The sequence below is a fragment of the Cryptotermes secundus genome, unplaced genomic scaffold (genome assembly GCF_002891405.2).
Source record: "Cryptotermes secundus unplaced genomic scaffold, Csec_1.0 scaffold1777, whole genome shotgun sequence".
In the NCBI taxonomy this organism is placed as follows: Eukaryota; Metazoa; Arthropoda; class Insecta; order Blattodea; family Kalotermitidae; genus Cryptotermes; species Cryptotermes secundus.
In genome coordinates this window covers 343,645-371,194 of record NW_019724777.1, presented here as the reverse complement: position 1 = coordinate 371,194, position 27,550 = coordinate 343,645, and the positions used below count along the sequence as shown (strand labels likewise).

Below are 27,550 nucleotides of genomic sequence, written 5' to 3'. Positions count from 1 at the left end.
TATGTGAGACAGATCTCATTTTATGCCCATTTTAAAGCTACAGTGCATTCAACTACTGAGGAAACCAGGATAGTGGCGTGGGTCAGATACAACATTTCTCACAGATTGCTACTGTAACTGCCGATAGAATGAGTCATCAGTGCTGATAAATGTGCGCACTCTCGCTAGCGTAAGGTGATTGGATCATTTCTCCGCAACTACTGTGCCCTTCCCCACTAGTGAGAGTGCAGTCATGTCTCTGATTCCCTCACATCCGTTTCTGTACATGCACACATTTATAGGAATACTGTAACAGATAACAGAAATTTACCGTTCTTTATAACAGTTGCTGGAAGTGGCCCCCCTCTGCTTGCAAATATGCCTCGCATCACATAAATAAATTATGCAGCACATTTTGAAGTTGGCCCACGGCAATTGAACTAATTACATGCGTAAAATCCTCACGCTAAACAGCAAGTGCCATTACACAATGAAAAGGTGGGGGTGTTGTTATAGGTGAATTGATTTCATGATATTACCTCAAACTTTCATCTGGAGTAAAAGAATTTGCAGATTTGGGGAATTCTTGCAAGTCACATGCAGAACAGTGTTGAAAACCTAACGTATTTAATCTAGTTCTCCTAGTCATACTTCAGTGCATTCATTTGTTAATCTAGTTCCATTTGGGAGATGCATCATTGTGCCCTTTCATGATTCTGGTCCTGCCAGAATCATGTTTTATTTTGTTCGTTCATGTATCTGGTTCTGTTTGAGTAATACAGACGGTGTATATCAGGGAGGCATAATGTGGCTTTTGTATAGTTGTTATGCGTGATACATTTAACCTCTGTGACAGTTAATAAGTGGGCAACCATGCTGCACATGGCATTCAGTGGCATAATCTATACCTGTGTGACATTCGCAAACCCCATGAACTTTGCCATCAATACAGGGTGGAACCCATATTGAGGGTACTGTGTAGTATATGTGATTGTTAACAGATAGAGGAAGCATAACATTTTGCTGTTTTAAGCACATTCTTTATAAGTGCAGATTGCGATATCGAATTTGAGGTCTGAGTACATGAGGTGACTGCAAGTAGTCTCCACCCATGCCAGTACTCAATGTCGAACTTAGACCATGCAGGTCCGATGTTGCCAGCTTATGAGTTACGTCTCATTTAGTGTACTGGGCCACATAAAATAGAGGTAGCAATCTGCATTAACATACAATCCACACAAAGCACATTTAGCCAGGTCTCATGTATATATAATGAAGACTGACATTCACATATCAACTGAAAATTGTTTGTTCTGAAATTCTTTGTATGAATATCTATCCTTCTTTCTACCTCCTGGGAATTTTTTACCCTTTATTTGTGTGCGAGGCCGGTCATGGTAGCCGAGCGGTCTAAGGCGTGCACTGTCTTCGCTTGCTTGGAAGCCGGGATCGTGAGTTCGAATCCCACTCGGCATGGATGTTTGTGTGCGTTTTTCTGTGTTTGTGTACAGGTAGAGGCCTTGCGACGAGCTGATCACCCGCCCAAGGAGTCCTACTGTATGTCTAAGATCTAGAAAAACCGAAGTGAACAGAAAAGTTCATGGAGGTAGGCCTAGGCCCACTGGGGCTGTAGTACCAAGGGGGGGGGGGAAAAATGTGTGTGAGTCTAGCTCTTAGCAGATCTCCCAGAATGAAGGGGATTATAGAGGATGTCCCCAAAATATAGTCAGTGATTCAAATAGTTATATTTTTGCAGTCATGAGACATAACCAGATGAAAGAAAAACTAAGGTGGTGATGTGCAATTAAAAATTTCTTTAGTAAAGTTTCACATGTAATGTGCCATGACAATCACATTAAAATATTTCTGGTGTTATGACTGCAGTAGTTGCTGCAATTCTGAGTTTTAATATTTCAGTGCTGTCAACATGACCAATGGCTCCATAAAATAAAATTTTTATGTACTCCCAACAAAATGGTACATTCATTCTAGTGACCCTGTCCAACAATTGACAAATTTTTCATTTAGAGAAATGAAACCGAAGTTGCTGAAAGGAGGTAATGCAGTCTTGTTGTAAAACCTTTACATCCTCATCTTCTGGTTCTGGAAACATGATGTTTTCAAGCATATCAAAATAATGGGCCACATTACAGGAGCCTCATAAAACAGGAAAGGTGCCTGCACCAACATAGAAGGTCATATGAACAATTTGTTAAGTACATAGTTTGACACGAGAGATGGTGAAAGTGAGTCAAATCACCTGCCTGGAATTTGATTTTTTATGTGGGCTATTTTATGACTCAGTATATAGACTTTATAGTGCCTGATGGTAGTATGCTTGATGAAGGATGAACTGTAAGAAAGCTGCTGTTGCCATGTTAATGTAACATGGCATTTGCCTGGGTTGATTGAGGAAAACCACAGAAAACCTCAGGGTATCTTCATTGGTTGCATCTTGTGTTGAATTAGGTTAACCGTCAACACAACACATGCACTCGCTTTTAATGTTTTACAATTTGACTCTTTATTCCTGCTTCATGTTTCGGTCGTACAAGACCATCATTAGGCAGTTATATAGGAATATGTTTAGTTATTGAACTACCGATATGGATCCATATCAGTGCAACGTGTCATATTATAAACTGGCAGATAAAATTTGCCTCAAGTTGGCAAGTGTTACAATTAAAATAGAAGATACAAAATAACATAAAACTATTTTTAAAATGTTTGAGAAAATATATTTAAACTATTTAGTATGGGAGGTTAAGAAATATGTATGCCAATTTAATACTAAGGTTCCAATGTTACAGTGTAGAACTGGGCATATTATGTCGTTTCATAGGTCTTCTACAGCAAAGACCTGTGAATGATACAACATGCCCAATTCTACACTATAGCACTGGAAACTTTTTTTTATTGCTAGTGGGGTGGGACTAAGTCCCTTGTACTGCGACCACTTCTGGTCTAATGTACCAGCCCCAGATGATAGCTGAGGGTGATTGTGGAGCAATTGGTGGAATGAAGATTGGCAGGGGAAAACGAACGACTCAGAGAAAATCTGCCCCAGTGCCACTTTGTCCACCACAAATCCCACTTGACCAGACCCGGGATAGAACCCGGGCTGCCGCAGTGGGAACCCAGCGACTAACTGCTTGAGCTATGGCGTGGCCTCAACTTAGTTATTAAGTTGGCATTCATATTTCTTAACCTCCCATACTAAATAGTTTAAATATATTTGTTAATGTTATTTAATATTTCCATAATATATTCAACACTATAAATCTTGATATACGTATATATTTTTATCTTATTTTGTATCTTCTATTTTAATTGTAACACCAACTTGAGGCAAATTTTATCTGTTAGTATATAATGACACATTGCACCCATATCGGCAGTTCAGTAACTAAACGTATTCCTGTATAACTGCCTGATGATGGTCTTGTGTGACCGAAACATGATGCAGGAATAAAAAATCGAATTGTAACACATTAAAAGTGAGTATATTTGTTGTGTTGATGGTTAACCTAATTCCTATATAAACCTCAGGATAGTTGGTATCTGAACAGAGTTTCAAATTTGATCATCTCCAGAATATGGATCAATACCGTTTTGCCAATCTGATCAGTGTAATTGGAGTCATCTGGCTCAGACCTGCAGGGCTGATCCCTGTCACAGGGTTCTGGAGTCTTCACACCACACAACTTCAGTGGTGCCCTAGCAAGGCACATAGTGCACATCTGAAGTAATCTCAGCATATGAAAAACACAGAGTGAAGATACACAAAACAAAATGAACAAAAATGAGAAACAATAGCCTCTATTCCTTGCCTACCATGGTTCAGACCCTCTGGTCAATTTGGGTGTAAACATTAAATTGGATTTATTGAAGAGCTGATAGTTACCTAGATGGTAATGAAATTCCACTTCACAAAAGCCCACCTTGGGCCCTATTCTGAGCCACATGAATGCAGTGTATTCCCTCCAGTTCTGCTTTTTCTGAGTTCCGTTTTAATATTGTCCTTGCCTCTATGCCTGTCTACCAATCATTCTCTTGTGCATATTAAGGTTTTCCTATGTAAACTCTGTGGTCCTTATGAATTTATATCTCTATATCTGCTACATATTCCACTCATGTACGCTCCTTTCATTTAATCGCCTTAGGCTTAGTAGATTAGGAGCAGAAATTATGAGATCATCTCCATTCTGTTCTGTGCTTCCAAATATTATCCCTCAGCACTTTATCCTCAGTCGTTATTCATTAAAAATGAGAGAACAAGTGGCACAGCAATATAAAACAGCTGGAAAGATGACAGTTGCGTATTTAAATTTTTACGTTCAGATAAGACGAGACTCCTGAATGAAACACTAGCAAGCATATCCCAGATTTAAGCTAACATCGTCATAAATCTTGCACCAATTTGGACAATTAATGACATTTCATCATTTTAACATCACCGAATGAATACCACTCAAACCCGTGTCCCGGTACATCGGCAGATGACGCTGGTAAACATGACAATTGCAATTTGCTGCGTAGCTAGGAAAGCAGCAACTTACAGTGTGAGAAATATGATTCAATACAAGTACACCGTCACGACGAACGGGGCTTTCTTTGCAAATCGTTACCGTCATCCTATCATTCGACTCTATATAGTTTAGCTACTGACAGCGTCGTAAAATAACGCACATAATAGAATCCGCCACGAAGGCAAAAGTGTTCTTCGTACAAATTCGTGATCAGACATTAGGGAGTTTTGACAGTCTGTATTTTTCACCTCCGAACCAATCTGATGATGTTTAGGTAAGCCACAGTAAAAGCTCTACTGCGAATTTAAATTTCCATCCACACAATGTTGCCCCCACCTTTTTTCGTACAGCATAGATACTCCTTAGAGACGGCTTATTTTTCAACAATTGATTTGTACCCGACTACCGAGGCTACTGAGGCAAGAAGTCTTGTAGAACATTTGTCTGCATCCCTCCATTATTCTTCATTGCTGATAGTATGTAGTATATTTCACCTGCCCCGGCTTATTGAAAATGGCCGAAATTTATTTCTTTCCTTCAGCCATTTTCTGCTTGTTGCATACTTTGTTTTATCCAACATTCGTCCAAGGTCATGCAGGCCGCAGTGCGTGCATTAACTTTAATCGATATTCGTTCTTACAGATCTACTTTCATTAGAAAGCTGGGATCACAGCTAACATAACAATATGGAAGTCAAGCAGTTGAAGTTTTTCCTGGAGTACATGAGTGGCTCCTTTCCCGTGGCAACCATTTGCATTCCTTCATGACGTAGGTCAGATACGTGATTTGAACACATTGGCACTGTAATAAAGAATGGGATTGATTTCAGTTATGGATGTGGTGTGCATGACAACGCTCAGATTAATGTTAATCGAAGGGCACAAACCTAATGGGATGACACAATGGAGTAATAATATTAAAATGGGTTTAGAGACGTTGACTGTGGAGTTGTGAATCCGGCGTGACAGAATAAGGTCGAGTGGCTGGCTTTCCCGGTGGTTCCCAAATGCATCCTGAAATTAGTACCTATACCTAGGGGAATAGCTCAGGCGTTCGGTAATTACGCAGATTATGTCACAGTGGGTTCCGGTAACATTTGACAGACGCAAAGTACGTTGACTGTGACAACAATAATACGTTATAAATTTTCCATATACGTGAAAATATAAGAATGAATGGGAATGACAATGCACGACATCGCTTGATGAGGAACTTCATGATTCATTGTCAATAAATGCGCATTTCAAGGCGGAATGGCCTAGATATGCGGCTGGAGCGGGAGAAGAAACATACGAGTACAGAATATTGGCGCGGAGCGTCGTGACGACTTTTCAGACCGAGGGAATGAGAACCTCATACTGAGCTGCATCTTACGGAAAGCGGCTGGGCATCACATATAATGGCGATTTCTGATACTGTCTGTGTCTGTTCCGTCATGAGCGTCATGAGGTCGGGTCCTACTGCTTGTTCACTCAAGTCGCAGTCGATACGTCCGAGTCTGCGCGACGAGCGTCTCAAACGGCTGAGGTTCGAACCGGGCATTGTGTGCAAGAGAGCAACGGAATGATGTTTACGTTTGCTACCTGCGAGCTGCAGGATTGGGCCATGTGATTTTGAGAAATACTTTCATTCGCGATTGTAGGCTTTTGTTGTTGGTGTCCAATAAATGGGCGTGGATTGTGCCTATCCAGCATTTCGGCCTGAGGTTTGAGACTTGTTTAGTCTGGGTAGGTGGGTACTAGTGCTGTGAGGTGACTTACTGTCGATGTGGTCGCAACAGACATGAAGATGGAGACGGCCGGTAAGCTCCGAAACCGCGCGGTGTCAAAACCCAGAATACCACGGTATGTAATGTTATTGATGTTTAATAGCGTTTTGGAGGAACCTCCTGCCTCCATCTTCAGTGTTGGTGCCTAGAATAGTTGGTAGACTGGAACGTAAGAGGGTCTAAGGCCAACAGCTGCATGGAGTGTAAGTTTCTGTTTACTATTCCACTATATACGAACACGCGCGCGCGCGCGCTGCTATGGTTTGTAGGGAAACGATATGTACAATTAATAAGTAACATGATTCAGTCTAGCTAATTCGGTTCCGTCATTTACACAGAGGTCTCGCTGAGCTCTTGTCAAGAAGATAGCGACCTCCATCTGGATGAGAAATAAAAGGTTACTGATTTTAGGCTTTCACTGTGGTTCATCGTTTTCGTTGATTCTGCCCTTGGAAGTTTGCCCGTGTGGAGGTGAGCCATGTACCCATTTTGTAGGAACAGGTTTCCACCATCAAATCGCTCACATTTAATCACCCTACTGACTTCGACCCTAAAGATGGAGGCATTATGCACGTCTAAAATGTCAGCAACAATGCCCAAAAACTCATGAGTAGAATCAACAATAAGAAATACAGTGTGCTTATTCTGTAAATCATGTGCTTAAATTGGGAACACTGCAGTACAGATTTTGCGTGATATTTCTAGTAGTTCATAGTACTCCAGTGGTTTGGGTTAATTTTCTCCTCTTTGTTATAGGAATGTTCCTTTGAAAAAAGTTTCGGCGTGGTATAAAATTATATGAATATAGAACAATAAATATCCAGATTGTTTTTTTCTGGGTTATGACACTATGCAGTCTGGTATATAGGAACCATACTAAGGGGACACACTCAGCATCTTCAGGATGGAAGTCACTTCTGCGTTGAAGGTGTAGCCAATATTATGACATATAGACCTGTTGCTGGGCAGAGACCTTCAAACTGATGAGTACAGCCATTGCTATGCAATAGGCGGGTAAACAAACAGCCGTTTGTGAGTAAACACATTCCTGTGGAAACAATGTCCAGACTGTCACTAGGCAACCACCCATAGCAACAACACAGAAAACTTGGAGGCTGGTGTTTCCTGCTGGGTCTGCCTCGAGGCTATATAGTGAAGACTCCAGGCTGGCTGGTAGAGGCAGGGACGAATACCTCCACCGTGATCCTGTGAGTCTTAGGAGGTGATGAAAAGGGAAGCCTCAAATCTGAGACAGTAAAATATGGTGGTGAGCCTCAAGGGATTCAGTTCTCAATAAACACTGTGCTGGCAAGAACCAACAGAATATACAAAAGACAGACCCATTCTCTCATCAGAGAGGGTGGCCCATAAAAACAAAACCGTGCCAAACAGTAATAACTGGGGCTCAACACCAAGACTTACTGACTGACCATCATTCACAATGTGACTTCGATTTGGCTGAGTGAGTTCAGTTGCAGGATATTTGCCTAACAGTAATGACGTGAGCATGGGAAGGCAAAGAATCTCCACTGTTAGAAGTCATTGCTAGGGAACAGTCGTTGAAGACACAATAAGCTGGAAAACGGCTTAGTGGGTGTTGTGGAGATTAGCAGTGGCACTGTAATAACTTGTAGTTCTGAGTGGCGTATATAAGTAGTTGATAAATCCACTTACCAATCCATACCCCATCTATAGTCACACACATAAATTATGATAATATATTTCTCTGAAATATAGGTACTCGCCTACCAGACTACATAACCAAAAACACTGCAATGCGAATCTTCACTGCTGTGAAAAATGCAAATCTTATGATTATAAATATATTGACACAGACCAATATCTCATAAATTCTTAGACATAGTTTTACCAAAGTTCTCATTCTTTAGTCTATGGATGAAAGAAATTTTCCAACAAAATTTTGTTTCACTACACATAAAGTTTATTTATTTATATCACAAGAGTGACCTGATTCTGCTTCTGGTGCAATTGAACTGGTCTTTCGATCCCAGTACACACAACTTACAGTCAGTGTGTAATCGAAGATAATCTCTTAGGGAACAGGTTCCATCTGCAACTTCAAATCTTGGATGTCAAGTTTCACATGGGGGGTGGGATCCAAATTTCGTTCTGGTTTATACCAGTCCACTGTAATTTCTGTTTTATGTGAAATTCAAATCAGTATTTGGGAACAGCTCAGTGTTAAACAAAAGGGAGTATGACATGAACTGAATGCAGTGTGATATCTGTACTGATACTAGAGCAGTATCTGCAGGATGCACGATTTCAAAGAATCCATGTACTTTTGTTTCAATAAGAAAGTTACGTGTGATTCCTTTCAGGGGACATATGTGAAGATGGAAGCTCTGCGTCAAACCAACCAACATGGTGAGCTATGCCATGCATCATCTTGTGACATCACTACATGGTGAAGCAGTTGTGGAGTCATTTATTTTAAAGTTGTAATATTTATTCAGTAAACAGATATATTTGCATTAACTCACATTTGAAAATTTACTGATCGGTGCTGATGGTATTGCATGTACCAGTTACCTCTCAGAAGTCAGAACTTCTCTTCAGAAATTTAATGTATTGTAACGTGTCTGGAATCCAGAAGTGTCACTTCTATGGAAACGCTAGGATAGACCGTTGCATAGGAAACAACAATTGCTCCATTGTAGTTCTAACAGGAGTCTCCATGGTTATAACAAAGGGTTCGTTGCATAACAGCGGCCGAGGTTATAAAAGCCCAGTTTCGACGAGAAAGCTTCAGTCTCGGAATAGCCATCTAAGAAGCCAGTCGTCTTTACAAAGCCAAAATACTCGTAGATCTGACATTTTCAGGACTCAACAGAATGACTCACCTGCTCATCCATGGCAAGTGAAAAGTGAAGGCCAATCAACCTTTTAATTTAGTTATTAGTACAAAAGATAAAACAACTCCATCCAGTGTGACTGTTGAAGTTTTTACTACTTCAATTCTTAACATTCTTACACGTTTTGGTCCCTGTAGACCATCATCAGAGGGACATCAATACTCTTTGGAAACCACTATTACAATGAGTCTTCTGAATGTTAAAATATATACACATACAATGTTTGTAATGCACAATATATACAAAATCCAAAGTTTTCACAACTACAGCAGCTGTCTTGATATATTAAAGTTTTAAAACTTATAGTTGTGAAAACTTTGGATTTTGTATATATTGTGCATTACAAACATTGTATGTGTATATATTTTAACATTCAAAAGACTCATTGTAATAGTGGTTTCCAAAGAGCATCGATGTCCCTCTGATGATGGTCTATAGGGACCAAAATGTGTAAGGGTGTTAAGAATTGAAGTAGTAAAAACTTCAACAGTCATACTGGACGGAGTTGTTTTATCTTGTGTAGTATTGTTAGTGTGACAAACCAGAATGAAACAAATCAAATTAGTCATTAGTATTTTATCCCAGCCCTTTTTTCTATTTCCCTGTTGATGTCTCATATAAATATTTTATACATGGCAGTATGTTATGCGATAGTAAATAGGCTGGTGTACGGGTGCTGTCAAGATTCTCTTTTGGGGTGGCAGCAAATTTGCTTACAAACTTATATTTAATTAATTTAAAACAATTTTACTAATGTATTTAAAAATACTGTGACATGTCAAACTATTATCAATATTTGGTGTCTTTTCTTTTTGTTTTTTGATTTCACCTCTTTAATCCGATAGGGGTAGGCAGATGCCTAGTCCCCTCCTCCCTGCTGGTGTCCATTGGTTGGTACCAAACAGATAAAACATGGGTAGACAAGTGTGACTTATGGAGAATTGTCTAGCAAGAGCAATTCTTGTCTTGACTCCATGAATTAAGCCAGCATCCACTGACCCTGGATATAGATAGTAATGTTTGTTTTATGACAAACCAAAAAATGTTTCCAATAAAAGACATAAATATTTATGTTTTGTACAATCTATATTGTCCATGTGTCTATTGGATGAATGAACAGCATGGTTTGTTACCATACACAGGATCTAACTACATTTTTTATAAGATAAAAGGTAAGGTACAGTTGTCCCTGTGGTTAACTAATTAATCACTATACCATAAAGACACATGGGGGAGTGGTGTATGTATAAATCCACATTTTCTTGACCTTGGCACAAGTTGGAGATGAGTGGTCAGTTTCATGACCTGGCCGACTTACCCCCGAAGAAAGAGATCAAGTAACCATTGGATAGGAGGTTGGGTGGGCCCCAGAGCCAGTCTGGATGTTGTGGAGAAAATTCTTGACCCTATCAGCACTCAAACTCTGACCTATCAGTCATCCAGCCCCTCGCAAGTCGCTATACTGACTGTGCTAGCCCAGTTGCCCACATTCTTTTATATTTAAATATTTAGTTATGCAATATTTAGTTATAGCTAATATCCTGGGTTAAATGCGATTTCTTCATACACATGATGTGTATATTCATTAGCTTCTCTGAACCATTCACAGATTCTAACTCCTTCACAGATGAATGTAACCCTACTGCTACCACGAGGCCTCAAGTCAAGCAGCTGTGTTAATTTGTCACATTGTTATGTTTGCAGGAAAGATGGGTACCTCATCTGGAGGAGGACCCACTGTCATACACACTCAGCAAGGACAAGGGTTGGCAGCCCTGTTAGTAATGATTGCAGTTTTGTGCTTCATTCTTGCTTACTGCTGCTGGGGGGCACCATGTTGTCGCTCTTTCTGCCGCCGTCGCTGCTGCTGCCACGTGAACAGAGCAAACAGTCAGGGAGATATTGAGGCATCACCATCTGACATAGGGTTGAGTGTGGACCAGGGCATGGTGGCCACTCCAACAATAATTCTGCTGCCTTATGGGCGCATGCTTGTGGTAGATGGCTCTGTGTTTGCACAGCTGCAGGCAGACACAAGCGGACTTGATCTTATTGAGCTCGGCGAGAATGTTGTGCAGGCTCAACAGCGACCCACCCTCAATGTCACACTCAACAGCCTCACAGGCAGCACACCCAGTATCCTGGATGTGGACTCTGAGACTAACAGTAAGGATGGCTGCATTTCTCCTACACTGGGTGGACTCCTGCCTCCAACATACGAATCCATTTTTGGATCTGAAAGCATGGCTGACCTGCCACCATCCTATGATGAAATCCTGCAGCAGGTACAAGTGCAAGAGACACCAGAAACTGTGAATGAAGAGTACCAGCCAGGAGAGATCCGGGAGAGCAGAGTGTGATACTGGGCATGCATGTGACATGCTCACTCAAAACGAGTTTCTTTCAACTTACAATACCTATTGCTTTTATTTTATTTGAAACCATTTTCTTTTGATGGCCTGTGGTTTTATTTGGTTTAGTTCATAATTTATGCACGCATAACTTGGTGCTTCTCAGTTTGTAGTGACAAGTTTGCTGAGGTAGTGGTGTCGTGTGCTATGGTGGGCTGTTTGATCACTAAACCTCAACCACTGTATCTGTAATACATAAAGAACTTAATGTGATTACTTGGAATTGCTGGTAATTTCAGAAATGTGACCATAATAGCCATATCATGACGTGACAAGTGTACCAACTGCGGGGCCAATATTATGTTTCAGTTTTTGGAGATGCAGCAGTGGCAAGAATGTAAGCAGGGAGAGACAGCTCAGATCAAAACACCAAAGTTGTGAACTGCTGCATCAAGCAATCTGTACCTGATTTCAACACCACAACCATTGCAGTAGGGTGTTTACCCTCACAAATTTTGTCTGTGTGCTCAATCAAGCTGTTTTCTGTCTGTTTCTACTGTTTAGGGTTGCCACTTCTCATATATAGATTGCAGACTGATGCTTCTAGATTACACAGATTACTGCCTAAGCATTTCCTGAAAGTAACTTTGGCGCCATATAAAATTCTCCTTTTTGCATGTGACAGGATACCCCTTGCAGAAGCCTGTCAGATGATAGTCACAATAGAAGCACGTATCATTAATGTTGGTGTCACGTGCCAGAGCCATTGGGTATGGCAGTAGTCTTCTGACAGTGATGCAATTATGTGTAATCTGAGGACTGGCAAATCCTGCTGCTGCTCCTAATACTACTACTACTACTACTACTACTACTACTACTGCTGCTGCCTTATATATATATATATATTCTAATGCTGGCACATGCATGACTTTTATTACTCACAGAGGCATCTGTCAGCGAGAAATGAAAGAAACTGTCAGTATGTAATTAGAATAAGAATGCTGCCTTCATACTCTCCTGCTTTAGCTAAAAGAAGCAACATTAATAGGGAGAGGTTGGCAACCCTGCTTACTTCTAGCTTTAGTGTGCCTCTGTCATAGGTTTATTTGTCGTTATGAACACAAAGCAGCTCCAAATGGACACAAATAGAAGCGCTGGAAGAAAATATGTCAAACATATAATGTTATCAACATGCCTTTCATATGACTTTCACTTTTATGTTATTACAATGCTTAATAAATCTAAGATTTTCATCTCGATATTTTTATGCAATGAGCAATATATACAATTCTTATAATTTTACAACGTATTCTTGGCTCTCAATCCAGATTTTATGTGAATTTGAATAACAATTTCCAGAATTTACTTTCATCAAGAACTAATATTAGCAGCAAAGTCCATCAATCTTCATGTCGGCGCATTGATTTTGTCCCAGTCCTTGAGTCGAGCTGTCCCTGTCATGAAGTCATCACGCAGAACATGCCACGTAGGGGACTTCTCCTCCTGCAATGTAATTGAAGGATATACAACCACTACATGGTATCTTCAAGGTCCTCATTTGCATATATGCCCTTCTTACCTTCAGTTCAGCCTCCAACTTGATGGAACTGTCCACAGGTTCACTGTGAGAATGGCCCATCAGGATATCTAGGAATGCTCGCTTGTCTAGTGACTTCATCACTTTATCCCTCTTCCTTTCTGAGCTACCAGCTTCATTCAGCTGGGACTCCAAACTTTTCTGCTGCTGGCGTACTGCATTGAAGAGCTGCACCACACCTCTGCAAGCCATTGCAAAAAGCATGGAACATGACAACTCACTTCAAACTAAAAATAATTTCTTTATTGTCACTAGTACATCATAAAAATTACAAGAAACTTTATAATCTGTCATCGATCCAGATTAGCAAGTGTTTACTGTACTTCTCACACTGATGTCACTATATTTCATATTTCATAAAATTATGTTGGATATTGCCCATCACTTTATGTATATGTAAATTATATGATGTTTAGGAAGGTAGATCTGCTTGTCATCAGGTAAAAAAAAAGGGCAAAGGATTCTGCTCATTTGGGACAACTAGACAAAGTTGGTCTTGATTTCTGCTTCATTTAGTGTCCAGTTTCAATGATCCCAAATCCAACTCATTGTAAAATTACCTCCATTTAAGATTTTTTTGAGTTTGTGTTCAAATCCCCTGGTCCCAAACAAATTATTGTAAGGTGTCAAAAAAGGGAGTTGAATTTTTATTTCCATTCTGCCTCATAAATCTGAAGAAAACTTGTGCAAGTTCAGTAGTTACACACAGTGACAAGACAAATATTTCTGCGTATAAGTGTCTAAAGAAAGAAGCTCAAGATACAGAGATTATGGGGCATGTACGCACCTGGTTGCAATCTTGCTGAGCCTCTTCTCACGGTCACGATCCAGAATGCTTGGCTTCACTCTGAATTTACACTGCAGTTCTTGCTGCTGCAGAAGCAATAGAAAATTACACCCAGAATGGGAGGGTGAGGGAGAAAATGGGGCAATTTCTTGTGCAATAAGAACGCCAAATATACCACGTATGATCTGGATATGGCAGGTACTATTACTAACCTTCCTTCTTGTGTGCTTCTCAGGACTTGCAACTTCCTGCTTTATACCTCCCACTTCAAATGCTGTTTCTTCCTCCTTTACAGTTTTAGCAGGCTCATTCAGCTTCTTCGCTCTAGACAAAACAATGGACCGACACTTCCGCGGTTTCTTAGAGTTGAGGACTCTAGTCATAGCATCGGCCCATCCTGGGTTGGATCCGTTCACGTCTACTTCTCCTTCACTGTCGTATTCACGAACTGCTGTGCCTGGTTCATTAGTGCTGCCCCTTTTCTCTAAGTGACAATGAGACTTGTAAATCATTATGAAATTCTGGTGGCAAGCTGGGCTGCACGTAACTCGAGTGTTTAATAAATACATTAAATTGCAATCTGTATGACTCCACGTGCACAAATGTGCCCTTTTACGACTGTATGTGTACTCAAATACTGTGGTATAAAATGTATGGCACGATTAGTTGTTAGAATTAACTTACCTTTCGAAAGATAACACTCTCCTAACAAATCTGTCTCCCTTTCTTTCCAAACACTAACCTTCGCAGAACATTCATTGGTGGTCATTATGATCATTATCGATCATTATTATTTACTTCCCGTGAGCACACACATTACCACTTGCGTCGGATGTTTCAGTATTTTGTCACAAGATGGGGCATAGATGACAGCCAGACGAGCCAGACCAAAACCAGACGAACTAACGAATCTATCGGAAGCACCGGAAGCTACAGTCGAAGATAAAATGTCGGTTGAAGTGTCTAAAAGTGTGAATGTTGAAATGTAGGGGATAACAGTAGTGAAAATATTTCCTACATAAGAAAGTAAGGTAGGTACAGTTAGGTACTATGTCATTCAATACCTGGTTGATGGATATGTTACTCTGCTGAAATTTATTTGAATGTACGTTACCCAAATTAGGTTAATTATTTAAAGACCTCAGTTCTGTATAAGGAGTGACCCAAAATCCATTTAACCTAAAATATTCCATCATTAACGGGAATATGCAGAACCAGTCAATTTTCAGAACGGTATCACAGCTAATAATACAGATTCCACCGTCAGCGCAACTATAATTTATTAACTTATGTTCCACTACATGATTCGACCCTTGTAGGGTCATCCTTAGGTGTTGTGATGTACACATTTTCATTATTGAATTGTAAAGCGTGTATTCATATTTACATACATAGTCATAAAATGGTTACTTTCTATGTACATTTATATTCTAACTGCTATATGTTTATTACAAGGTATATAAGAACTGAAAGTTAAAAAATTAGTTTAATTTTACTAATTTTTAAAATTAATTTAAAAGCGTCGTATGCCGTATTCAGCTTAGTGACAGTTTCTGTTGTAAGATTTTTTTATTATTGGCTAGATTCGTTTCTGTTAACTATTTCTAGAGCACAAATTTATCTTCTTTCATATTACCAGGATGTCGATTGTGACGGTTGTTGTGTTGTGTAGTTTATGTGGTATGATTTACTGCATGGCCTATACTATTTAGTGTGTGTGTATGTGTGTGTGTGTGTAGTAATATTGCCACCTTCTTGATTTAATCATTTTCACTTTTATTTAATTTAACACAAGTTTAGGGCGTTGTTATTCCTTAGTATGAAACTGGTGTTCTGATGGGTGAAGAAGGTAGCACACAAACCTTTTTTGTTTTACAGGAGAAATGGTGATTCTCATGAAATATAGTTTCCTAGCGTTTTTTACGTTTGAACCTAAGGCTATGAAGTGAAGCAAGGGGTGGGAGTGAAGGGAAAAGCATGTATGTACATTACTTTGTGGTTCTATATTGACATATTCCACCTTTTGATTTCATCTGTCAGTTGCTGTGGTAAGATTTTAAATTTCTTAGATTGTTGTAGTTAATCTGGGGACAATGTGTTTTGTTGGTTGTGTTACTTTCTATGTGATAAAGCGAGCAAGAGAGAGAATGCAAGAGTAGCCTGGATACATGTATAATGAGGATCTCTTCAGCAGATAATATTAGAGTGATTAAATTATTTGGGCTGGCATGGACAGGGCAGGCAGCAGTCATGGAAAAGTTGGTAAATAAATAGTCACAATTCGAAAACCTCAGAAGTATTGAATGGAAGACATAGGCCTAAATGGGAGGATAGTATTAAAATGGAACTTAAAAATCATGCTTTGAATGTGATGGAATTACAGATTTTCAGTGCCTTATAAGTTGCAGACATAGCCTTTAGATCTGTATCTCCATAACCACTTCTCAAAGTGTATTACATAAAAATTTTGAGGACATGCTTATAATCTCTGACCTGCATTAACAGTTTATCAATTAATGTTGCAAAATCAAAGAACCAGATGTCACAGTGTTGCTTGTATCACCAGAATAAAACTGATTGCACATGCTAGTGTTTTTAAAGCAACAGATGTGGTGAGAAGGAACTGACAGATGTATTGATGTAAGTGGTACTGAATATGCCTGCTGTGCTATGGTGTTCATGTATGCTAACATGACCCATTTGTCTTGCAGTGAGCTGTGTGATGAAGATGAGACTAGCCTGGCAACAAGGTGAGGGCTTACATCTCATCATGAACCATGATAGTGAAGTGGTGTTACACAAGTGGCAAAATTTGTTTTCATTGTAGATATGGCAACACTTGATAAATGAAAGCTTGTGCATATGCAGAACTGTAATCTCCATGACACCCATACTAATAACTTAAATATTCTGAACAGTACATTTAATTTTTTTCTTTTAGTTTTGTTGTTTTCAGAAGATGTGCACAAGCTTTCTTATTCTGTGTGTGTGTGCATGTGCATGTCATTTTATTGTTTTCTAAGTCTGCATGCAAGGTGCTGTCCTGTTTAAGTACTTGTCATCTTGTGTGACGAGTTTCTGTATGCCTGCATCATAGAAATCTGCTGCCAGTCTTTAACTGTCTTCTTCACTTCTTCTTCAGTTCCCATGCTTGTGCTGCCTCAAAACTTTCAGGTTTGTGAACAAGTGAAAATCACTTTCAACGAGGTCCAGACTGTAGGGAAGATGGGAAAAAATGTCCCAGGCCAAATCAGCAAGTATGTGTTATGTGCAAACAGTCTTTACTGTCTGGATGAGCTTCGTATGTTGCTAAGATCAAGTGTAAAAGAGAAGAAATTTGGTTCCTTCACATCTGGCTGTAGTTTGTGTCTTGCTGAGAAACTTGTAATCATTAAGCTGTCTAGAAATCTCTCCTTTTGTGGAACTGCTTATCCACTTCCATGTTCTCAAGAACCTCCTGCTGGTATACATACTGCCAGCAGTCCTAATCCCACATTTCATGTTAATTTCCTGATGCTTAAGTCACACCTGAGAATCTGTCCAAGTTTGTCCCCCTGTGAAACATCTTTTAATCTGCTGTTGTTTTATGGTTGTGGGTTGAGCTAAACTCCAGACAAGAGGACTACTCATTATTGGCTGTCTCTGACTACTTATTCAGTGCAGTCATCCCATGGGGGCAGAGGACCCACTGGTCAAAGTATAAACTGCTAGAAGTTAATGCTTTTATGTCATTGCTTTACAGGAAGCTGATAGCCATCATGAAACCACTGAGTTGTGTCGGAGGAAACAGTAAGTGTGTATTAACTGCTCCAGAAGCAGATAGTCTCTGCCTTGTATGGAACTAGAACATTCATTAATATGTTAACTAAAGCCCAGTTATGAGCAAGAAGCAAGTGTTAGTCTAAACTTTAGTATTTCTTGTGATGATAACTGTCCATTGGAATGCATTGTGATTCTCACGTCATTTATTTCTGGAGACCTTGAACTTCAGAAAAGGATTTAGTGTCATCATTGCCCTACACAATATTAATAGGAATGCTACACAACAAAATATTAACCCCATAATACCTGGCTACAAGGAAAGCTTCATGAAAAACCTGTATATATACCTCAGATACTGTCAGATAAAGTTCATGCCAACTTAACATTTCAAGTTGATACTGCATAAGATTCTACTGTTGCCACAACAAATCAACACAATTTACTGTTTTACTTCATTTTGCGGTTATTTAATCGAGTGATTATTCATATGCTCCATGACTACTTAGATATTATACAGATATTATAGCCATTAGGAAATCACAATTACACATACACATCTTATTGTATTTGTATTTTACCTTTTGCTTTATAGTAATTATTTCACAAATTAGTATTAAATTACTATACATCATACCACTCTCCCAATGAGGTGGATTTTTTAAATTGACCTAATCCAGCCGCACTATGGCCCTGGGATCGACTCAGCCTCTATCAGAAATGGGTACAAACATTATTTCTGGGGGTAAAGGGCAGCCGGCGCATAAAGCTGACAACCTTACCGCCATCTGTGAGCCCATTGTCCAGAAAATGTGGGACCCTCAACATCTCACAACCCTATGGACCTCTACAGCCTGTTAATGGGGATACCTTTTATATCATACCACTTGTCTGAATAGGTTATTTTATGTAAAATTAGAGTATTTTTTCTGTCCTAATACAAATAAATTGTAGTACTTGAAGTGGCATGCCACCCATGGTATCTGCCTGTCTGCATGTCAGTGGCATAACATTCATACCTTTTTCTTTTTGGTGGGCATACTGATATTTTGATATGTTGTGCACAGTGTGCCAGCCATCTGTTCGGAACCATTTGCTCTACACGCACATGAGCAACCACTACCGCCGCATCTATTCTGCTAAAAGCACAGTGGACACAGCACCTCCACATGGTGCCATCAGGAGACAGCAGCCTCACACCAGCTTATGCAGCCCCAAAAAATGTGAGCTTGGGCTTGCTGATATCATTGCCAGTGACAAAAAGAATTCACCACGCACATACACGTGAGTGTCTGTAGGCCTAATTTTGAATCTCCAAGTGTTGTCTTATAGAGCAAACTGCCATCCAAGAAGATGTGGGATTGTACCTTAAAATTTGCTACAGCATCATTTATGAGCATCCCGTAATGTTTCATTTGACACTGTATTAACACAGCATCATAACCATTTGAAGGCTGATGTTCATATCTCACAGAAAACGCACTGCGACTACATTACAAAGACAAACTACTTAAATCTGTTTAGGGAAATAATCATTGTTCATTGTAAGACTCATATGAAACACGTAAATATACTGTGTTGGGGGCAAAATACATAAGTTTTTAATGTTAAAGAAGGTGATGCATATAGTTACCACTTTGCTTAACTGGGTTATTTCTAATGTCCATTGCTATGGCAAGCTTCACTGTGTGGGCAAATGAGTGAGTGCCATGAAGACATCAGGAAGGTTTTATATAAATAAATAATGAAGTCACATATTGGTGTGCTTATGGTTCTGGTACTGATTAGTTCCAGCTTTAACTGAATGGACTGGACAGAAACTTCAGTGTAAATTGTTTCAGTTGCAGCATGCAACAGTACAATCATCTCTCTGTGCCCCAGAATCTAATTTATTGGAGAGTGTATACAGAAATTCATAATACTCGTATTTAGTAGAATAGTTGGAAAAGTTGCTGTATGAAATGTGAGCAAAGAGCACTGTACATAAGACAAGTCAAGGGATTTACATCTTGGAAAGTTTCTGGCACACTGTTGCAATTTGTTCATGTTGCTGTGCCAGGACAGTAGAGTCATACCTTTGATGGCCAACACTAATAACAAACATAAACCTGTGATTCTGTTAAGGGGACATACCTGGACACAGACAGAGCTGTTGAGTCAGGCCAGGAGGGTGGCTTCTCACAAGCAGCAGCGTGAATGTTTGGAGGGAGAACAAGAACGGAATCGAGGGTGGACCTCAGTGAAGAAAGAGTCGTGGAGCTATTGCAAGAGGGTGAGTGCCAACATAATGAAGTGCCTGCCAGTTGTCTCTATGTCTCGGGAGCAGTGCTGTGATTTCGTAGTGACTGTCACAACAGTTACCAAATTGTGAACATTATTTTAAATCTGTGTAGTCTGTTTGTGGGCAGATTGGGGTTTTGATTTTAAAGTACTGGTGTTTAACTCTCCTAAAGGCAGGATAGAATGCCCTAGACGCTGTGCATTAAAAGTAGGATGGAAAGTGTGCTAAATTCAGACACTGATATTGGCTCTAGTTGGATTGTGGTGATTGAACTTCTGATGAGAATGCTAGTTTTTGCTTACATGAATTAGATTATATTGATGTTCAGGTTTTGTTCTTTTGTTCCATCTGACTATCATTTTTCTGTATTTATGGATATTTTTGTGTGAAAGGAAAGAATGCAGTTGAAAATATAAGTTAAAGGCTGGAGAAACTACTTTATATTGTGACATGATGGCTAAAAGCCAGAATAGTTCAACAAGAATGGACCTTCATTGCTAGGCAATGGTCAGTAAACATATTTCAGTGGCAACCAAAACACGCTTCCACATTAACAATACCCTGGCCAATGTTAGGCAACAGCCCACATAACATGTCATTCAACAGTGGAGGAATTCTTCTTAGAAGTGATGTTCTCTGTGAGGTCTGTACTGAGGCTATATAGCAAGGAGGAATTTGAGAAGTTAGTTTCCCGTATGGAGGCGGGGTCGAATACCTCCACCATGACCCTGCGAGTCGTAGGAGGCAACGAAACGGGAAGTCTCGAATCTGAGACAGTTAAATATGGTCATGAGTCCCAAGGGACTCGGACCCGAGAAAGACCACGCTGGCAAGGGCCAGCAGCATAAGCAAAAGACAGATCGTCCTCTCGTCAGAGAGGGCGCCCCTCAAAAATAAGACTGTAACTGTCAAACAGTAACTGGGGCTCGACACCAAGACTGACCGACTGACAGACCNTCAAACAGTAATAATTAATATCTGGTCATGAGCCCCAGATGGGGCTTGACAGCAAGACTGACCGACTGACAGACCGACCGACTCAGTCGCAATGTAACTTTGACTTTGACTTTGAGAAGTTAGTTGTGAGGAGATTGAGATTGCGTGAGGACGGGCAGAGTGATTATTGCAGAGAGAGGATTCAGAGGTAGAGTGATTGAGTGAGGACTTGAGTTCGATTCATGTGGTGAATTCGAGTAGAGGTTAACAAGCGGAACTGGAAGTGTGAAGTGAAATGATTGTGTATAACCAGGGCAGAGAGGTCGCCCCAAATGGACAGGACAGTAACTTTCATATTAGAAGAAACCTCTTGTTATGAGCCCAGCTGGGGCTCAACACCAAGACAGACAGACTGACCGACCATCAGTCGCAATTTGACTTTGACTTTGAAGTTAGTTATGAGATAGTCACCAGCAAGTAAGGACAGGAACATGGAAGCACAGGAATATGCATTATTTTGAGCGTATATCTAGCAACAACCAGTGAAAACTATAACATACTGAGACTTAATTGAATAGCCTGTGCTGTAGTGATTTGCAAAATTTGTAGATTAGTGAGAGTGTTACAGTGATTTGTGTAGTTAGATGTTGTAGGCGTCAAGTAAATGCAATTATCAATCCAAACCCTATGTCTGGTCACTAATACATGATAATATTTTTCACTTATTCTGTTGTTACCAAATGAAAACACTGTTGATAATGGAGCTAGCTGGAGATCTGTAAGTAAATTACAAATTGATGTAGTAATTAATGTGATTGTAAGAATATGTTGTAACTGATAAGAGCAAAGTAAAGCAAGGAGGTGGCTTGAGTTAACAATTCAATTTACTCTTAGGTTGTATGTGAGGAAACTTGAGAGGTAATGTTGTTGAGAGATGATTGCTTGGTTTACAAGTGGAAGAAACCCTGTGTGAGTGTGTGTGCATTTCACATGAAACATGACAAATACACACCAGGTACTTATCATCATCATCATCAGTAATCTGTCAAGATGACAGGTCCACAGTCTCTTTCAAAACAATTCCTCCACTTTATGCGATCTAGAGCTTTCTCCTTCAAATGACAGTATCCTCTTCTGTCCCCAAGGTCATCCAGCATCTTCTTACGTCTTCTTCCTCGTCTTCTTGTCACTTCTATCCGCCCATCTATCTTTCCTTCGATAGCTTCTTTTAGAAGGCAGTTTCTGCGTAAAACATGACCAATCCAATTAGCCTTCCGTTTTCTTATTTCATGTAGGATATTCCTCTGCTCACTGACTCTAATTAACACTTCTTCATTTCTCACATAATCGGTCCAACTGATCTTCTCCATTCTTCTCCAACACCACATTTCGAAACTTTCCAGATGTTTCTGATCTACTGCCCTAAGTGTCCATGTTTCAGCCCCATACAGAGCTATGCTCCAAATGTAGCATTTCACTAGGTACTTCACTAGGTACTTATATTGTATTGAAATTCTTCAGATAGATCCACACATACACTTCAGCACTTGTGCTATTTATACAGACTTTTAAAGAGATTATGAGTCATTTCTAGACATTAGGAATTCCTCAGCATTGTGGAATGAATGTGTATTTAAATATATTGTTAGTGCTACTTTAAATTATGCCTTTCTTTCATAAGAATTTGGAGACTAGAAGAACCAAAGATTTTAACTAGCTGAATGGTTACTGAACATATTTAGCAACCTCAGAAAGGCAGAAGTATAAGCAGACTGTTGCCATGACTGATAATTGTTGTGCAGGCTCCAGACATCATGGATCAACATGCCCATAGTTTTAAGTTACCTGATCGAGCATTCAAGCCTCGCATCCTCAAGACAGATGTACAGTCGAGGCTGCGTGACTTGAGAGTGTACCATCCCCCAAGCAGGAAGGGCCGGCCACGTGATTATAGTGAACTACAAGTGAGAAAGCATGTGCGTATCTTGTGCATGAATCAAAGATACCTTTTCATATTGTCCTCTCAGTCTTTGAGGAGATTGCCCCACTTGATCTGTACAAGATGAGAGTGAAATGGTGTTTAGCATTCACTTGCCTCATGATGCTTGATTTATTGGCTGTTGCAATGGTGGTCCACAACCATCTCATTAGGTCGCACCAGGAGCAAATGAACTTAACCCCCCTCCCATTCTCATAATCAGGGAAAGAGGAAACAGTTTGTTGTTATTCAAATATTCACATTTTAAAGAGTTCAATTTTTTGTTACATAGTACACATTTTTTTTAAAGCAATTGTAGGTTCATATTCTGTTGACTGCACTTTAAAGGAAGGGGCTGCACCTCCTGTGACCTATACCTGAACACCCTACTATGCTTAGTGGAAGTACAGTGCCCCCTTCAGTCAGGGAGGGTTTCAAACCCAGACAGGCTGATGTATTTTGTACTGTAGGCACTTTTGCAGGAATTCACTGTTTCTGTCACTTAGCAGACCAGGCCAAGTACAGTCCTCACATCTTCCTTTTAGACAGTCATGGCAACAAAGATTGATGTGACACTGAATCACTTAGGAATAGCCTTTGTATTCAGTCAGCCACTTCCTCTTTAATTTTCTTTCATACAGTAGCTGTTTAGTTACAGCACTAAAATTACATAATTTTCTGCGGCCGTAATATCGTGTTTGAAGTTACTTGTAACTCTGCATAGTCTAGCATTTATGTGGAGTTTCTACTAGATGTTTTCTGCCGAATTCATATTACATTCATACACAAATGTACGTTGGCCACATAATTGTACTCAGTCTCACAACAATAGAAAACACAAGGAACCTAAGGTGTCAACATATGCTTTTCTCTGTGTTGCTGAGTGTCTATAATTGGGGGAGTATAACAAATATTCAGACAAGTGGGGGGGGGGACAAACAAATACACATGAAATTGTACAATGAGAAGCTGAGGGCCCATGCTCTGCCTGCCCCAGCAATAATGGAATAGACTTTCAGGAAGAAGGCATATTTATCAAGCACCATAAGCAAGTGGAAGGTACATCCATAGAGAAATAAGCTAAGGCAAGGCCCTCAATGAAATTCTTGCAATTTAAGCAACTCCTCTACAGATTTGTAAAACCCACTTATCCCATACAAAATGTAAACAGAAATCTGTTAGTCTGTTGTTTATGCCATACTAAATATGAACAAATTAGGAATTCATGAAACAGCGTTTTATAAATTGAAATATGAAGTGTTGATGGGATGTGGTCTGTTCAGCCCTTAGGCATGGGAAATCCTTGGGCTGTTGTTTTTGTGGAATCTTTTGTCTAATGTTTGATGGTATAATTTTGAGTGATGTGCCTGATGATGGCATTGCAGAAGCAACAAAGGCCAGAGGATCAGCAGAGTGAGGAGGAAGCAGCATCAGGTGGGATGCCTGCCAGGTGCTCTGATCTCTGTGACCCTCAGAAGCATGTCAGCAGCAAGGTGGGTGTTCAGTGGGTACTTATAGACCGGAATAGCGTTTATAGCTCATAGTCTAGCTTTAAACATGATGGTTTATTAAGGAGAATAAATGCTATCAGTTGTATTGACTGTGAAACGGTAAGCATTACAGTAATTAGACACATTAGTTGCCTATACAATTATCATGTTTATGGACAGAGAGATGCTGGTGATATGGCATCTGGAAGTTGATGTACACTTCTGTACAGCGTTGTGTGTGCACATTCTTATACCACAGTTGGAGAATTCATATTCAGAAGGAAAAGTGCATATGCATGAATTACGCATTTGGAGAGGAATTACATTACGGTAATATGGAGACAGTCTCAAGCCCTGGTGCTACTTTTGTTCCACGCTCTGTTGCTTCATACACAACTGAAATACAATAAACCCTTGCTAATCCATTTATAGTCAATCCAAATATCGGTCTGGATTGAAATATGAGAAATGCTGATCACAATTGAGCATCACATGGCATTTAGGAAGGCAGATGGGTCACTTGTCTGTTCAGACAAAACTTGATGGTTTCTTCAGACCTGCATGCATTATTATGTTCAAAATAAATACAATTTTTTAATTGTCTGTCGAATCGGTGTATTGTCTTTTTATATTTTTCAAGAATGGCTGTACAGTTATATATTTTTTTTATTTTCATCATCACTCTTTATATCATTAAATTTTCCATTTGTGTTCTGTGCCTTTTAGGGCTGCCTTTTGACCTCTCCTTTTCCCCCAGTTATTCTGGATTAGTGAGGGTTTACTGTAGGTCTGAAAGAGTAGACTTTAACTAAAATGTTTCTTATAAGAATAACGACACCCTGGCAGTGCAGAGTACCACAAACTATTCCTCACAGACATGTACCATAATTCCAACCAGCCATTTATCCTTTGTTTGGAAAATAATGGACCTGAGGAAACCCTGATGATGAATGGGAAAATGAAAATGGAAATTTCATCATATAATAATACTGCTGTTTGAGTTTGAAAGTGTGATTTCCATGGTTCTTTACTACCCACAGGAGTCAAGTCGTGACTCTGCATATAATGGTGGCGTGTCTTCAGGCACAGCAAGTCGGGGACTGTCCCCAATAGCAATGTGTCCCATTGTGCTTGCAGGGAGGCCCACAGCTCATAAGAGTTTGCCAGCCAAAACGTGAGTATCGCTGTCACATAACAGATTTCATGTCAAGCATTTTGCATCCTATTTCCCTAAAAACCATCTTCCCATCTACAGATAGGCTGTCTCAAGCAGCCCTTCTCCATCATACTGTCAAACTCGTAACTTCCCAGAGCACAGTCCTTCAGAAGCTGGTAGTTGCTTTGCCATTTAAGAAATTTCCTTGTTTTGTGTGGAAGTTTTATCGAATGTTTGTAGCCAAGCTCACTAGAGCCTACTTCTAGTCCCTATTCATGCCTCCCTCTCCACCTATTTCTTTAAGATCCATTTCAATGTTATCATCATGTCTATGCCGAGGTCTTCCAAGTAGTCTTCCCCTTTTGACCAACATTTTATATGCTGCATTTCTCATGTCCCCTTTGTGCAGGAAGGAGGATGCAGTGTACATGAAGTTTGTACATGACATCACAGAGGATGTTCTGGCTAGAGGGATCTATAGTGACAGGGGACTGCGGCAGCTTTTCCAGAGACACATAGCTGACAATGAGGGGCAGCTCAGTTTGGTGAGTGCGGCTAGCAGAGCACTCAGAATACTTGTAGGCGTTGCCATGTAAAACACACTACTAAGATCCGGGTTCATTCCAGGACCGGATGCAAGACGAGGTGGCCCGATTATGTGAGCAGCTTGGCATCCCGCAGCCTGACAAGCGTGGCTGTGGAAGTGAGCTCTTGCACCTGGCTTGGAGCAAGAAATCACATTACAGGATCCTGTCAGGGGTCAAGGATGTGGAACAGGGAAGAACTTTCAGTTTAGAGGCATCTGAATGTATGCAGAAGGTAAGGAACATTCCATGTCAGACACTGCAGGGCTCCTTGGCTGACGAAAGTTGTGCAGATGTAGGTGGGTTTGAGGAACCAGAGCCCACACCAAGTGTAGGGCTACCATACACACTCAGTTGTGAAACATCTGAGATACCTGTGACTGACTGAAGCATTGGCCCATACATACCACTGGATTAGAAGATGAGTGATCACATGTTGTCAAGTGTTTATGGACACAAAACAGACATATAAAAGGACAGGAATCCAGAGGGCAGATTCTCACCTGGTAGAAGAGATGGATAAATATGAAGTCCTTCTCATATTTGCAAGTTACAGACCATTACTGAAGAAACTGCCAAAATAATGACATACTGGACAGCACCATTACATCTGTCAACAGGCATGGATCCCCCATGCTGATTTCATATGAAAGGGAACAGACCTGAGTAGATGCCATGCCAGCATGGCTCGCTTCTGAGTTCTGGCAGTCTGGGTAACATAGCATAGTGATAGGGACATGAAATGATTCCCAGATGGAAGGACAAGAGTTGATGTGAACCAGCAGCTTACCTAGCCTGTCATCTTGGTTTCAGTGAACAAATGAGCAGTTGTAAGCACTGCAGTGCCTTATGAAGGAACCTGACAAATCTTTGTGTAACATACTGCTATTTTTGTACAGTGCTTGGTGTTTCTGAAATTAAATGAAACCAGAGTGAACACAACTTGTTTTATTGTTGTGTGTAGTGATCAAGTTCCAGTGGAACTTATTCAAGCAGGTGGTGAAATATTATGTTCTAAGATCCATTGGCTATTAAGTCTGTTTGCAATAAGAGAATATTGCCTGGTCAGTGGAAGGAGTCCATTATTGTACCAGTTCACAAGAAGGGTGCTAAAACTGACTAGTAATTATCAGGGGATATCACTGCTATAAACTTCATACAAAATTTTATCAAATATTCTTCTCTCAAGGTTAAAATCCATACATAGATGAAGTTACTGGGGATCATCAATATGGGTTTCAACATAGCAGACCAACTACTGATCAGATCTTTTGCATTCGTCAGATACTGGAGAAAAAATAGGAGTACGAGACAGTACATCAGCTATACATTGACTTGAAGAAAGCTTATGGTTCAGTTAGGGGGAAAGTATTGTACAATATTCTGATGGAGTTTGGGATACCCATGTAACTAGTTAGGCTGATTAACCCTTCGGTGATGGGCTCCATACGTGGCACGCCAGTGGCTTGTCACATGTCG

At 40.1% G+C, this 27,550-nt stretch overlaps 3 protein-coding genes across 13 annotated transcripts; 2 read left to right on the top strand and 1 right to left on the bottom strand.

Annotated features, from left to right (window-relative positions):
* The first annotated feature begins 5,934 nt into the window (after positions 1-5,934).
* Positions 5,935-11,535, top strand: LOC111863081. 7 transcript variants are annotated; one of them, XM_023849080.2, is made up of 3 exons: positions 5,935-6,213; positions 8,619-8,664; positions 10,857-11,535. In XM_023849080.2, exons 1-3 carry the CDS (start codon positions 6,175-6,177, stop codon positions 11,510-11,512), a joined length of 741 nt encoding a protein of 246 aa, XP_023704848.1. In that variant the 5' UTR covers positions 5,935-6,174; the 3' UTR covers positions 11,513-11,535. The 7 variants fall into 7 exon arrangements, with proteins under 7 accessions (XP_023704848.1, XP_023704849.1, XP_023704850.1 ...); XM_023849081.2 differs by having other exon boundaries at positions 5,937-6,235; XM_023849082.2 differs by having other exon boundaries at positions 5,937-6,239.
* Positions 11,536-11,554: 19 nt separating this feature from the next.
* Positions 11,555-14,768, bottom strand: LOC111863080 (RRP15-like protein). Of its 2 annotated transcripts, none has more exons than XM_023849079.2 (5): positions 14,572-14,768; positions 14,100-14,371; positions 13,888-13,973; positions 13,083-13,281; positions 11,555-11,749 (listed from the first exon to the last, which is right to left on the bottom strand). In XM_023849079.2, the coding sequence occupies exons 1-5, from the start codon at positions 14,663-14,665 to the stop codon at positions 11,666-11,668; spliced, it is 735 nt and encodes a 244-aa protein (XP_023704847.1). In that variant the 5' UTR covers positions 14,666-14,768; the 3' UTR covers positions 11,555-11,665. The 2 variants fall into 2 exon arrangements, with proteins under 2 accessions (XP_023704847.1, XP_023704846.1); XM_023849078.1 differs by lacking the exon at positions 11,555-11,749 and adding an exon at positions 12,682-13,006.
* Positions 14,769-14,799: 31 nt separating this feature from the next.
* LOC111863079 (spermatogenesis-associated protein 7) lies at positions 14,800-27,008 on the top strand. Of its 4 annotated transcripts, none has more exons than XM_023849074.2 (10): positions 14,802-14,918; positions 16,599-16,637; positions 17,630-17,676; positions 18,714-18,930; positions 19,771-19,918; positions 22,666-22,839; positions 24,227-24,334; positions 25,372-25,505; positions 25,897-26,032; positions 26,115-27,008. In XM_023849074.2, the coding sequence occupies exons 3-10, from the start codon at positions 17,646-17,648 to the stop codon at positions 26,457-26,459; spliced, it is 1,293 nt and encodes a 430-aa protein (XP_023704842.1). In that variant the 5' UTR covers positions 14,802-14,918; positions 16,599-16,637; positions 17,630-17,645; the 3' UTR covers positions 26,460-27,008. The 4 variants fall into 4 exon arrangements, with proteins under 4 accessions (XP_023704845.1, XP_023704844.1, XP_023704842.1 ...); XM_023849075.1 differs by lacking the exon at positions 14,802-14,918 and adding an exon at positions 14,927-14,992; XM_023849077.2 differs by lacking the exon at positions 22,666-22,839 and having other exon boundaries at positions 14,800-14,918.
* The last annotated feature ends 542 nt before the right edge of the window (positions 27,009-27,550 follow it).

Excerpts from the sequence above, each read along its gene's own strand:
- LOC111863079 (XM_023849076.2), top strand. The coding sequence starts at position 17,646 with ATGAAACCACTGAGTTGTGTCGGAGGAAACA. Across the intron at positions 25,506-25,896 it reads AAGAGTTTGCCAGCCAAAAC|GAAGGAGGATGCAGTGTACA; the intron begins GTGAGTATCGCT and ends CCCTTTGTGCAG. Across the intron at positions 26,033-26,114 it reads ATGAGGGGCAGCTCAGTTTG|GACCGGATGCAAGACGAGGT; the intron begins GTGAGTGCGGCT and ends GGTTCATTCCAG.
- LOC111863081 (XM_023849080.2), top strand. The coding sequence starts at position 6,175 with ATGGGCGTGGATTGTGCCTATCCAGCATTTCGGCCTGAG. Across the intron at positions 6,214-8,618 it reads ATCCAGCATTTCGGCCTGAG|GGGACATATGTGAAGATGGA; the intron begins GTTTGAGACTTG and ends GATTCCTTTCAG. Across the intron at positions 8,665-10,856 it reads GCGTCAAACCAACCAACATG|GAAAGATGGGTACCTCATCT; the intron begins GTGAGCTATGCC and ends TTATGTTTGCAG.
- LOC111863080 (XM_023849078.1), bottom strand. The coding sequence starts at position 14,665 with ATGATCATAATGACCACCAATGAATGTTCTGCGAAGGTTAGTGTTTGG. Across the intron at positions 13,282-13,887 it reads CTCAGCAAGATTGCAACCAG|AGGTGTGGTGCAGCTCTTCA; the intron begins GTGCGTACATGC and ends AATGGCTTGCAG. Across the intron at positions 13,007-13,082 it reads AGTTGGAGGCTGAACTGAAG|GAGGAGAAGTCCCCTACGTG; the intron begins GTAAGAAGGGCA and ends ATTACATTGCAG.